The sequence below is a fragment of the Podarcis raffonei genome, chromosome 2 (genome assembly GCF_027172205.1).
Source record: "Podarcis raffonei isolate rPodRaf1 chromosome 2, rPodRaf1.pri, whole genome shotgun sequence".
Classification (NCBI taxonomy): domain Eukaryota; kingdom Metazoa; phylum Chordata; class Lepidosauria; order Squamata; family Lacertidae; genus Podarcis; species Podarcis raffonei.
Window position 1 is genome coordinate 16,396,031 of NC_070603.1, and position 13,092 is coordinate 16,409,122.

Sequence of the window (13,092 nt, forward strand, 5' to 3'; positions counted from 1 at the left end):
ATTATCATAAAAGATGCAGGAGGAAATGATTAACAATAGGACCCACAAAGGGGAGGAGGGAAGTCCAGGAGATTCTTTGGAATCTTGTTTTTATGTTGGATGTTGGATATGTGATTGTAAATTTTTAATCTGAAAAATCAAGTAAATAACTTTTTAAAGAAAAGAAGTGTGCTTTTTTTGTCAATAAAGAATTAACTATCGGCCCTTAACCTTCCTCGGCTGCGTGTGTGCAGGACACTCTCCCTGCTTTATTGTGTCGTATGCAGAAGTACCGTATTTTTCGCTCTGTAAGATGCACCCGACCATAAGACGCACCTAGTTTTTGGGGGAGGAAAACAAGAAAAAAAATATTCTCTCCCTCTCTGCCCAGCGCCTCTCCTGCAAAGTGGGAGGAAGGGGCTCCGTTTCTCCTCCCACATCGCTGAAGGGGCGCTGCACAGCGTTCCCGCTCTGCGCAGTGCCCCTTTAGCAAAGCAGCAGGAGAAATGGAGCCCCTTCCATTTCTCCTCCCGCTTCGCTGAAGGGGCGCTGCGCAGAGAGGGAAAGCTGCTCAGCGCCTCTCCAGCAAAGCAAAGCCAGGAGAGTGAGAGGGATCGGTGCGCACTGACCCCTCTCGCTCTCCTGGCTTCAGCGAAAGCAACGCAAAGCCTCCTGAGCGCAGTGGGAGCGCTCCCACTGTGCTCAGGAGGCTTCGGGCGACTATCCCTGAAGCCAGGAGAGCTCTCCTGGCTTCAGCGAAAGCTGCGCAGTCTGCATTCGCTCCTCGCTCCATAAGACGCACACACATTTCCCCTTCCTTTTTGGGAGCAGAAAAGTGCATCTTATGGAGCAAAAAATACGGTACATCCTTGGGTTGTAGATTCCTTTGGCACTCTTAAGAACCACCTGAAAACCAATGCCCACCTTGCTTTTCTCAGCACCTAAACATTGCCGTTTCCTAACCCACACTAGAGAGTTAATCTTAAAGTAGCCTTTTTTATATATAAAAAAGAAGTGGGCTCTCCCCGAAGGACTTACGTGAGTTTGCTGTTGCAGTAAGAACAGCGGAAACAGCTGATATGGTATACTTGCTGGTTGGCAAAGAGACGCTCCATTGGGTAGACAGTCTTCTTACACGCAACACAACTTTCCTTAGCCGGCAACTGGAACTTCTGGCGGAAGAAAAGTTGGCAAGTAGTACAGGGTTCAATGCAAGACTCCCAACAAGGCTGACAGTCAATCCTAGCAGAGCCTCCTTCTGAAGCAGTGTTTCCCAAACTTGGGTCTCCAGCTGTTTTTGGACTACAACTCCCATCACCCCTAGCTAGCAAGATCAGTGGTCAGGGGAGATGGGAACTGTAGTCCAAAAGCAGCTGGAGACCCAAGCTTGAGAAGCGCTGTTCTCAAGAAAATAAGGGGGACATGTTGCCTTCCAGATGTTGTTGCGTTCCAACACTTCCATCAGCCCCAATAGGATGGCTCATGATTAGGAATGGTGGGAGTTGTAGTGAAACATTATTGTAGCGCAACGAATTGAGAGCCACACATTTCCCCGTCCCTATTCCGAAGCCAATATGCCAGGGGTTGCCAGCACACCACCCAGCTAACCCAGATCTTGTGCTGATATTTCTGGAGCCAGTCCAAAATTAAAACACAAAATATCGTATTTTTCACTCCATAAGGCGCACCTGACCTTAAGACGCACCTAATTTTCAGAGGAGGAAAACAGGGGAAAAAATATTCTGAATCAAATGTTGTACTAAACTATTTAATAAGCTACTGGTATATCAGAGTAAGACTGAGAGGGACAGGAGCTGTATGTTTGTTTAGTGTGCACGCTCAAGGAGCCAGCAGATCAGCTGAGACGCGGGGGGATTTGCATAATTTCCCCCTCTCCCTCATCCCCTGCCTTCCAGTCCCCAGCAGGCTTCCTATTTTACCTCCTGATTTTCACTGCACTCGTGGCTCAGAGCTCGAGGTTGGGGGTTTTTTTTGCTGCTGGTTGCTTAAATTTTATCCTTCCTGATCCAACCCCTCCTGTGTCCTGCTGTCCCTCTGCAGCCTCATTGCTCCATTTAGGGAGCGCGCAGACCTTTGCTAGCTGAGGCTGCTGCATCTGTTGCTGGCTACACACCGCTTTTAAAAGCGCCTGCTGGCTCTGAATCGCCTGCCTCCTCCTGGCTCGCTGTAAAGCAAGCAAAGCTAGAGCCGCGCAAAGTGGGACAGAAGCCCTGTAAGCGGCTCCCACTTTGCTTGACTGACGGGAGCCATGGCTCCGGTCCAGTGCATTCGCTCCTTAAGACGCACAGGCATTTTCCCTTTCTTTTTAGAAGGAAAAAAGTGCGTCTTATGGAGCGAAAAATACGGTAGGTTTAGGAAACATGGAACTGGCTGTCCAAACAACCCCTCCAATCTAAAGCACCCATAATTTGCACCCATCTTCATTCAGTCTCTCTATAGGAGTTGATGGGGGTTAGGAAATGCAGGAGGGAAGGCAAAGTCAAAGTGGGCAGCGGCACTCAAATCTAAAAGGAGAAAGACAGATCTAGCAAGTTCACGCTGTATTCATCTGCTGATGTGGCAGATCAGATTCAAAACTGAAAAGGCAAGGCATGCCAGCGTACTGAGCACCCTCACCTCTCCATGTGCTCAAAGTTGGCTGTTCCCCTTTCTAAACGGCCGCAAAACTCTTATACGGGCCACACCCACATCCTGCATTCAAAACACTCCTGCCACTTTCAACAGTACTGGCTCCACCCAAAGAATGCTGGGAACTGTAGTTTGTTAAAGGGGCCAAGAATTGTCGGAAGATTCCTCCAAGGGCTCCAACTTCTCGGTTCTTTGGGGGAAGCCGTGACTGTTAAAGTGGCAGAAGAGTGCGTTAAATGTACGGCATATGGGTGGGACCACGTTTCCGTTCGTTTCTCGAATTTAGAAGGGGAGCCGCTTTTCTATTTATTTATTTTTAAATGAAAAGCTGCCAAATGGCAATCGCAGGGAAGCCGATCCATTTGCATCTTTCTGCTTCAAGGAACTGTTCCCCCAGCCTGCCTTCTCCAGAGCTCACCCCCTGGGGAGGAAAAGTACGTTTGGATTGAATACAGGGAGGGTGCTAGATCTGCCTCCGCTCACAAAAACACAAAATGCGTACAATCTGAGAGACTGAAAGAGCAGAAGTAGCAGAGGATATGGCTCTTAGCTTAGGTGGGCAGGCTGAAACAGCCCTGATTACATGTTTTACCTTCCAAACAGGAGCTAATATAGTTAAATGCCCCGGATTAAATTTTTTTAAAAAATCTACTTATGTTGAAAAAGCTTTGAAGCCTGGAACTTCAAGTGTTTTTTTAAAAGGTGGCAGCTGATGCAGGTAATCCCATATGAAACTTTCAAGCATGCATTCCGCCTGGCAAGTTGAATGTGTTACCCAGGCAAATACATAGGGACAGCAGCTACAAACCTAACAGATTTATTGTGCTGCCATACGGACAATACCTCTTAGGCTACGCCGCTGGTTTGATCAGCCCAGGGATGATTTTCCAAACTTGCAAAGGCATACCTGCTTTTCCTTTTAAAACAAAACCACCACCTTCTGTTGCATTGATAATCAGTAAAATCTCAATATTAACAGGATAATTTAAGCAGCATGGAATATAGATCCCTCTAATGAAAGAAAGAATTCAGGCAATGTTGCTTGGCTGTCAAAAACTAGTTTTTCCCCAATCGCATCTGGGAACCAGACATTAGCATTTGCTGCAGCAGCATAAATTCCCCGTCCAACTTACATGCAAAAACCATGGAGGAAGGTTTTGGGGTGTGTAGAGGCAAGTTTCTTTTTCCAAGCACGCTACGATTAGCAACTACAGTGGAAGGGTGTGAAGTCCGGTTAATAAAAAGAGGAGGAGAACAGGCAAGAAAGCCGAGAGTCGAGCTCACATTAAAAAGGGAGGAGTAGAGATTAGGAACCAGGAGCAGGAAACAGAAGCTGGAAAAGACAAATGGCTATTTATAAACACATCTCTGGGCTGGAGTGAAAGCGTACTAAGATGTTCCCTGGGACAAAAACACTCTCATATTTACACTACGAGAAACATACTCAGCCAACAACTAAGTTGCAAAAGATCAAGGAGGAAAGGTCTCTTTTAAGCAATAAATAGTATAAAGATGATAAACATTCAGTTCTGAATAATCATGAACCAAGCATTGGAATTTTGTACACTTCATCTACAATATGGAAAGGGAAGCAGAAGGCCTTACGGATTGCTCGCAAGTTGTACAGTGAATTAACAGTTCCCTACTCAAAAAGCAAACACACCCTTTTGTCCCCGTCCCCCCCACTGCCTGGCACAGAATTCAATCAAGTATAATTAAAATCTGCGGGAAATGTAGATCTGCACAAGATCAAGGTATTCTATCTATAGCATCATTTTACAGCTGCAAGGATTGGTAGCAATTTTGCAAAATGTGCGCACACGAAAGTATATAGACAATCCAAGTTTACTATCTCATGATGGCATTTGGGCTAAAATGCTGGAATATTGACTACAACCGTCTTAATTGCCCAAACATTTTTTAAAAAACCTAGTTACTAAAATGCACATATTTGAGTTTGATGAATTATTCATGTAAGGAAGTTTAACAAGAACTGAAATTTTATTCACCATCAATATTCAAAGGAAAGGTTTACTACCAAAAATGTTGGTTTATTTTGATTCACCCTGTTAGGAGTTGAGGCAGAGTTGGGAAAGTGAGCAAAACATCTGATTATTAATAACAAAAACTGGTGATATATTTGTAAGTATATAACACATAAATCTATAAAATTACAATTAAAGAAAAAATGTAAAGCTGCATATTGGCGGTGCTTTACACCAGCAAGGATTAAGAAAATATCTGATTTCGGTACTACGGACTGTCAGAGATGTACAGCAAAATCAGTTACTTTCATGTATATATGAATACGTTATTTTTCAGAATATGTTATTTTTTAGGGAAAGCTATTATTTATTGGATTTACCTATCTGCTAGGGCACCCAAAGTAGTTTACAGTTTTAAATAATACCTTTATTGTCAATGTACAACCTGTGTACAATGAAATTAACCGAACCTCCCTCCCCCCAACACACTCAATCTCATTGCAGTCTGTGTGCTTGTCGCACAACACACCAACCCTGAAAGTAAGTTGCACTATATTATTTTCCGTTCAGCAGCCTAACAGTCCATGGATAGAAACTGTTTCTTAGCTTATTGGTATGGCGGATTATACTTCTATATCTCTATATCTCCTGCCTGAGGGTAGAAGATTAAAGAGGTGCTGGCCGGGGTGTGAATCATCCCTGAGAATTTTTCTCGCTCTCCTAAGGCATGTCATCTAGCGGGCTAATATCATGTGCTGTGTTCTTCACCACACTCTGTTCACAATCTGAACATTTTACCCAATAAATGCCTGGAAAGAACTAAGTCCTCTTTTCAAAGGTGGCTCTGTTAACTGGTATAAGATATGTAACTGATAAATATGATTTTGGCAGCCAGAATTCTTGCTGCTTATAACTCAGCATCTATAAAAACACCTTTGTGCAACTGGCTTTAGAAAATGTGAGTAATGTTTATGGGAGGAAAAATTTGTTCACAGTGCAATAGGTAATCTAAATGCTACTGGCACCATTTTATTACAAAATACAGACATAACAATGGTGCTGAATGTCATAATATGAGTTATTTTGTTCTCAATAAATTATTTCAATTAATTGCACGACTGAGCTATTGGAATAATTATGGTTTTTCAAGACATTTGGCGGGGGATCTTTTATTTCTATTCTCCTTTCCCTTCCTCCCCCACAACAAACACTCTGTGAGGTGAGTGGGGCTGAGAGACTTCAGAGAAGTGTGACTGGCCCAAGGTCACCCAGCAGCTGCATGTGGAGGAGCGCAGACGCGAACCCAGTTCACCAGATTACGAGTCCACTGCTCTTAACCACTGCACCACACTGGCTCTCATTTTTATGGCTCCTATCAGCAGATCTTCAGCTTCTAAGTTTTGAAGGGCTCACAGAACCATTGCACAGAATGCTTTGTTTTCCTTCTCTGAAGTTCCTTGCATATTTCAAACTGAGGGTTGTATCCAGGGCTTCCCCCCCCCCGCAAGCCGGAACTCGCCAGAACTCAATTCCGGCACCTCTCAGGTGGGCACTATTGCCATTCTAAGAGAACAAGGGAGGCGTTCCTGGTGAGTTCCAGCTCCTCTTTTCCTAGAAAAATAGAACTGGTAATATCCAATGCTTCGCATGCAGAGACCCACTCGCTTTTCTCCTGTGTTGACCACTGCTACCGAAAAAAGCTATCCACTGTACCTACCTTCACGGCTTTTGGGGGAGAGGTGTCTGTCTGGCTAGATGCTCTAGAATCGGGACTTTGTTGTTTGGCATAGAGAGACCTCGGGGTTTCCGTTTCTTTCTGGAACTTGAACCCAGCTAGAAGAGGGGAAGATAATCTTATTAGTACCCGCCACTTAAAACTCAAAGGATTTTGTTTACATCCTGAATCGAGGACAGCACAACTAAATGCAGCGCAGGATGGGCAACTGATCTCACTTGGAACAAACGGAAAACCAGATGCAAGCAATTCAAAGATAGTCTCAGCTGCCTTTTCTTCACAAATGGAAACCCCTTTGAGATAAATACTGGAGCATAATGGGCTTCAAACATTTTGGCCCAAAGGGAATTATTTTCTTAACACGTAAAAGGATGATGATACTTAGGTGAGGTGGGGCAGACTGAAATGTCTGCAGAGCTAAATAAGGGGGTCAGAGGTATAATCTAGGTCTGAAAACCTGCCCACTGTCTGGAATTTGTCATCCAAAAGTCCTGTGAGATCCATCAGCAACCATTCATAAGAATACACTTGGAACGAGTGTGGCTGGCTTGCATGTTTCTGTCATACAATGTGGCCAAAACTGATTTTCAGGAAAATAGGAAACTTCGTATGTGTTGTGGTTCTGCACAGTTAACACTCCAGAAGCGTTCTGATTCACTGGGTGCATTGCCCACATGACCCGGGCATTTTCCTTTGATCTGTGGTCTGTGGGGGCTGAGCTCTCTTTGGAGAGCAGTCTGTCTGAGAATATGAGCAAGGTAGTTTCATTTTTGTTAGAGGCAGAAAGCTGTGAACATGCAGCTAGATTCTGTAGGTTTTCTTTTCTGTTTGCTATGCTTCTAAATAAAGAGTGTTAGAATAGAAGCACTGGTGTCGAGCTGAGTTATTGAAGACACCACGTCAACACAGACAAGCCATTTTACGCTGTATGTGAACTCTGCTATTATCCGGCAACTGAGAAGAGTGGCAGCGCGCGAGTGGAAGCGTGTGGGCGCCATTGAAGGTTGTCGGAGTGACAATAAATTCAGATTTATCGCAGGGCCGTTGCAGCAGACTCAGTGGGTCAAAGGATTTACGACCCACAAACTTTAACAGTATGGAAGAGGGTGCAGAGAAAGAGACAGGCCTGAGGTGGGCATATGCAGAAGTACAGGCAGTGGAAGAAAAATATTAACAGCATTTTAAAAAAAGAAAAGAAAAAAAGAAATTGTCACTTCAACCAATTCTACAAAATTCTGTAAAAGAATTAGATTTCCTCTCTTAGCAGCAGAAATGGGAAAGCACTGCATACTGGAAGAATACTTTGCCTCCTGCCTTCGGGGTGGCCAACTTGAATAAAATATTAGTGCGGGGAGGGAGGAAGCAAGCCCTGCCCTGGATAATCGATCACACGACATGATGCACAGACACTATTTGAATGGCAGTGCTCATCAACCGGGGGGGGCAGCCCCCTCAAATATTTTAGGAGGGGGGCAAAGACCCTTCAGCCCCTAGAAGTTGGCTCCTATGCCTGCCATAACATCCAGATTTAGAAATATCCAGGAGGCAAAAATGACTGGTTTATTGGAGGGCTGCCACCACCTCTGGAATCTATGATTTCAGAAGACAAAGCAGCTATTTCATTCGGTTAATTTCATTGTACACAGGTTGTACATTGACAATAAAGCTATTATTATTATTATTAATCTACACCCAGACACCAAAAGCCAAGTGAAATATGAGTCGATTTCTTATTGCAGGGGAGGGATTAAAAACTTACGAGTGCCATCTTCGCAGAGACTGGAATTCAGACCATCTACTATGGAAATCTGTAGCAGGGGGGAACATATAAATGATCAGTTCTTCAGTACATGAATATCCTCACTTGTCTGCTCTCAACACACCATTATTGTTTAATATATTAAAGAGAAGAAATATTTAGACAAGGCACAACTGAAACAGGCCAATAAGATGTGTACAGCGCAAGGCAGACGGTGGTCAGATGCGAAGAACACAGAAACTTTGCCACATCCAACTCAGAGATCTGTGTCGCCCAAAAGCCCTTAGATTCTACATTTCAGTTGCCTTAACGTAGGGTGGAAAGGGAAATGATTCATCCACTGAAGCTCCTAATTTGCAGAGACCATAGTTTCACCTGTCCTAAGTGCCTTCTCATTGCCATTTCATCTTGATATTATCACTGCTGGGGCAGAGCCAAATCCAGGTGGCTCAACAACAAATTCAGGACCATACCTGTCCCTCGGTGCCAACCTCAACAGCGTAACAGGTGTTTAAAGATGACAGCACTGATTTAAATGTCTGTGTTGCCTACTTAGGTATGAAGTCACTCTATCAGCTGAAAGAAACCTCTGAGTCCACTGTACAACACTGTTTCCCAAACTGGGGTCGCCAGATGTTTTTTGGACTACAACTCCCATGATCCCTAGCAACCAGGACCAGTGATAAGGGATGATGGAAATTGTAGTCCAAAAACAGCTGGAGGCCCAACTTTGGGAAACACTGCATTTCTTTACTATAGCATCTCAGAGAAAGTGTAACTGCTTGAATGAACAAGGAACTCAAAGCCATGTACCAAATTTTATTTTTTAAGCAAATTCTTGGCCCTTTGAAAATTAAAGATGTCTGCTGTTTTTGTTTCTCATCGCTGTGGCAATGTGTTTTTAAAAGCCAGCTTTGTCCTATTTTCACCAACAAAATGTCTTTGAAGACCTAAAAAGTGGTTGGCCTCAAAACAGTCTAACAGCAGCTGTAGCCATTTCCGCCTTAGAAGACTACGCTACCAAGAGGGCAGGAGACATGTGAATTTATGAGCTACAAAGAGATCTTCCTTGGATAAGGTTGACGACTGTTGAGATTATCCAATCTACAGACCCAGAGATAAAAAATTGCCTCAACTATACTAAGGATTTGAGGTCAAGATAGATAATTGGAAATGCCCTCAATCCATCAGAAGGCCCAACAGCATGCCTCTCCCAGTGGATTATCCACTGCAGACACAGCTGCTGCTGAGAGAAGATTCTCAATGTACAAGGGCCTTCCCTACACACCTAAACCTGGAATTTGGGATGCGGGTGGCGTTGTGGTCTAAACCACCAAGCCTCTTGGGCTTGCCGATCAGAAGGTCAGTGGTTTGAATCCCCGCAATGGAGTGAGCTCCCGTTGCTCTGTCCCAGCTCCTGTCAACCTAGCAGTTCTAAAGCACACCAGTGCAAGTAGATAAATAGGTACCGCTGCAGCGGGAAGGTAAACGGCATTTCCGCGCGCTCTGGTTTCCGTCACGGTGTTCCATTGCACCAGAAGCGGTTTAGCCATGATGGCCACCTGACCCAGAAAGCTGTCTGTGGACAAATGCCGGCTCCCTTGGCCTGAAAGCTAGATGAGTGCCACAACCCCATAGTCGCTTTTGACTGGACTTAACTGTCCAGGGGTCCTTTACCATTACCTTCTTAAATCTAGGATCTTAGGCATATAGCCACTGGTTTGAATACTGGGCTACCTCAAAGCATCCCATGATGCTCTAATGAGAGAGAGAGAGAGAGAGAGAGAGAGAGAGAGAGAGAGAGCAAACTGATCACTTTTAACCTCTAGCTATGGTTGCCATGCTACCACAGTGCTCCAAAACCCAGAAGTACAGGTATTGCTGTATCTTTACTACGCACCTACAGGCTACAGGAAATTGCCTCTCCAAGCTGTTAACACACAGAGTCATTGTAGAGTCTGAAGGGACCATGACTGCCATCTAGACCAACCCCCTGGAATGCAGGAATCTTTTACCCAACGTGGGGCTTGATGCCGCAACCCTGAGATTCAAAGTTTCACGCTCTACCAATTGAGCTATCTCCCAGGTAGGCGCAGGGTCAGCTGCATGAATAAAACCCTACATCGCGGCCCCCACAACACTGCTAGAATCTCTTGATTCCTATATACTATTATATTATAGTTGATACTGCTTTGTATCCTGCCTATATGTGGACATTTTCCAAGCCGCCATCCCCTCAGCAGCAGCTTCTGCTACAGACATTTGCTTTTCTTTGAATTCAGGGCAATTATAAGGAAGAAGGGGCTAGAGTCATAACACAAGACTGCCATTTCCCTCCTCTAGGAGGGAAGACTGCTCTATTAAATAAAATGCAGCTTAAGGCTGCTCACACTAAGGAACTAAATACGCCATAATAAGCTTAATGGTGTAAATTAGCTAGATGCTACTAACAACTGGAAGCCCCATTCCGAGCAACAGAACTGTTAAGAATTAGTTAGGAAGCACATAAGCTGGGATAAACACACTGTGCTCATTTGACTCGTTTTGGGAACAGATCCCTAAGCATTCGACAATGTCAGGGAGCTCCCGGCAAAAGGGTGATACTCCTGTGATACCAGGGGAACCCAAAAAGCACTTCTTTCTGCATGCAAACTAAAGAGTGTGTGTGCAAATAAGCACATGGGCTAGGCTTATGAAATGTTTCCACTCATTTCCCACGTCCAGCTAGGACAGAAGGCCAACACGTTTTACATGGGTGTTTGAAAAGACAAGTGCCAACACATTCTCACCCCCACCCCACCTCACCCCAGTCTATTCAGCGTTCTTGCATGTGCTCATCAGCCCATCAAGCAAGTGCTTAGTCACCATACGGTAGGGCTGCCATATGCCTGGATTTTCCCAGATGTTACCGGGATTTCAAAGGCGGAATTGACGTCGGAGGGGAATTTCTGAAAGGCAGCGCTTTGCCCTGGATCTTGGGCCAGCCAATCGAAAAATTGTGGGGGTTTTTTGGCATATTTTAAGAGAGAAAAGCTCAACAGTTTTGGGAGTCTTCCTTTGGGGTTTTCCTGCTGTCTGCTTTTCAAAATATGGCAACCCTACCATAGGGAGGAAATAATGCCTATAAACGTAAGAGTTATTCACTCTTTCAAATCCGCAGGAAGAGGCCTTTCATTCAGACCATCCATTTAGCTGCAGAAAAGGGAACAAAGACAGGAATTACTATGGAGTTCAATATGTGTGTTTAAGTGAGCTCACCTTTTATTGGGGAAGAGGTTAACCAGCAGAGGATTTAAAACAGTTGCCTGAGAGGATCTGCCCAGTGAGAATCAGGAAGCTGCCAATAGCTCTCCAAAAGTCAAGCTAATACACGCGCACCATCCCAAATTACTAGCATTTGAAACGGACTTGTACATACTCCCCAAAATTAATCATCGAAGATGCACAAAAACTGGGCTTCAAGATGTTTATTTTTGAAATGATAAAAGCAAGCAGGGGCAGAATTGCAGGACAGGGGAGAGATTTAATGCAGGGCTAGGGAGCTTCTCCCACTTTCTGTGGGAAGTTCTGCTGTAAAAAAGTGAAAAAGGAGTTTAAATACCAAAACTCACTGAATGGAAGAGACACTGGTTCTGGGAATCCAAAGAACTTAAGGTGAGGGTGAAAACTGCACATGGTTGAGAGTTCGAACCTCAAGCTGCGATCCAGTGCACAGTTACAGCACAATCCTAACCATGACTACTCAGAAGTAAACCCTACTGAATTCAATGGTGCTTACTCCCAGGTGCGTGGGGTTTAGGCAGCCTAAATGTACACAGGATTTCAATCATTGTGTTTTGCACACGTTGAATGACAGGAGTAAATGATGTTTCACACCATTTCCAGTATCTGACTGCACTAAAATCTCTAGTGTTTTGCATCTCTGCTTAGAATTTTCCAGCTGAGGATATCCACTTCTGATGAAACATCCACTTACAGAAGAGACAGAGAGTTTCCACTCCCAATTTAACAAAAGGTGGGTGGGAAGAGGAAGGAAAGACAGAGGTGTTGGTCTCAGTGACTTACCCAAAGTTAGCAAAAGGAAACAGTCCGCCAGAAACATATCCTGCACAGAAAACCCCCTTGCAACAAGTGAATACTGTGCAAGATTTAGATACCCAGCCACCCTGAAAAGTACCCAAGGCAAAACATACAGATAGAAATAAGATTTTAACATTCTGATATGGAAGAACGCTGTAGCTCACATTTTGTTTCTATGGAGCAGTAAATTTTTCGGTGACAAAGACAGGATGCTACTCAGTATTAACCTAGCAACCTTTGGGTTATATCCAATACTATCTGTGTGCAAGCAGAACTGACTTCCACTCATGCAACAGGACTTTGCTTTCTTATCCTCCCTCCCACCCCTCAAAATTTGCTCCAGACAATTAGGGACCTATAAAGCCTTAAACGGCTCAGGACCGCAATACCTCAAGGACCGCATCTTTCTATATGAACCTACCCGGACCCTGAGATCATCTTCTGAGGCCCTTCTTCATGTGCCCCCTCCTTTGAGAGGTGTGGTGGGTGGCAACACAAGAACGGACCTTTTCTGAAGTGGATCCCCATCTGTGGAATGCTCTCCCTAGAGAAGTTCGCCTGGCACCTTCATTATACACCTTTAGGTGCCAGACAAAAATACTCCTTTTTAACCAGGCCTTTGGTTGATCCGATGTACATCCTATGCCCTTTTAAAAAGTGTTTTTTTGGGGAGGCGGTATTTGGTTGCTGTTTTGATTTTATTCTGTGAACCGCCCTGAGACCCCAGGTATAGGGTGTTGTATAAATTCAATAAATAATAATTATAATAAGGAACTCTCCCCAAGCAGATTGAGGGAGTGCAGGGGTAGGTGGCAGAGAAGAAAGTGAAGTCCTGTTGCACTTGTACAACGCTGGAATGTAGTTTTAGGTAGCCGGTGCTAAGGGGAGGAAAAAAAGGATATGAA

At 44.4% G+C, this 13,092-nt stretch overlaps 1 protein-coding gene across 6 annotated transcripts in view; it reads right to left on the reverse strand.

The window, feature by feature from the left end:
* LIMA1 (LIM domain and actin binding 1) overlaps window positions 1-13,092 on the reverse strand; it is a 70,376-nt gene that overhangs the window by 3,502 nt on the left and 53,782 nt on the right. For all 6 annotated transcript variants that reach the window (XM_053375095.1, XM_053375097.1, XM_053375096.1 and 3 more), the window contains 3 exons: window positions 8,108-8,156; window positions 6,331-6,446; window positions 1,018-1,151 (listed from right to left, as the gene is read on the reverse strand). In XM_053375095.1, coding sequence (XP_053231070.1) covers window positions 1,018-1,151; window positions 6,331-6,446; window positions 8,108-8,156 — 299 coding nt within the window. The remainder of the gene's footprint in view (window positions 1-1,017; window positions 1,152-6,330; window positions 6,447-8,107; window positions 8,157-13,092) is intronic.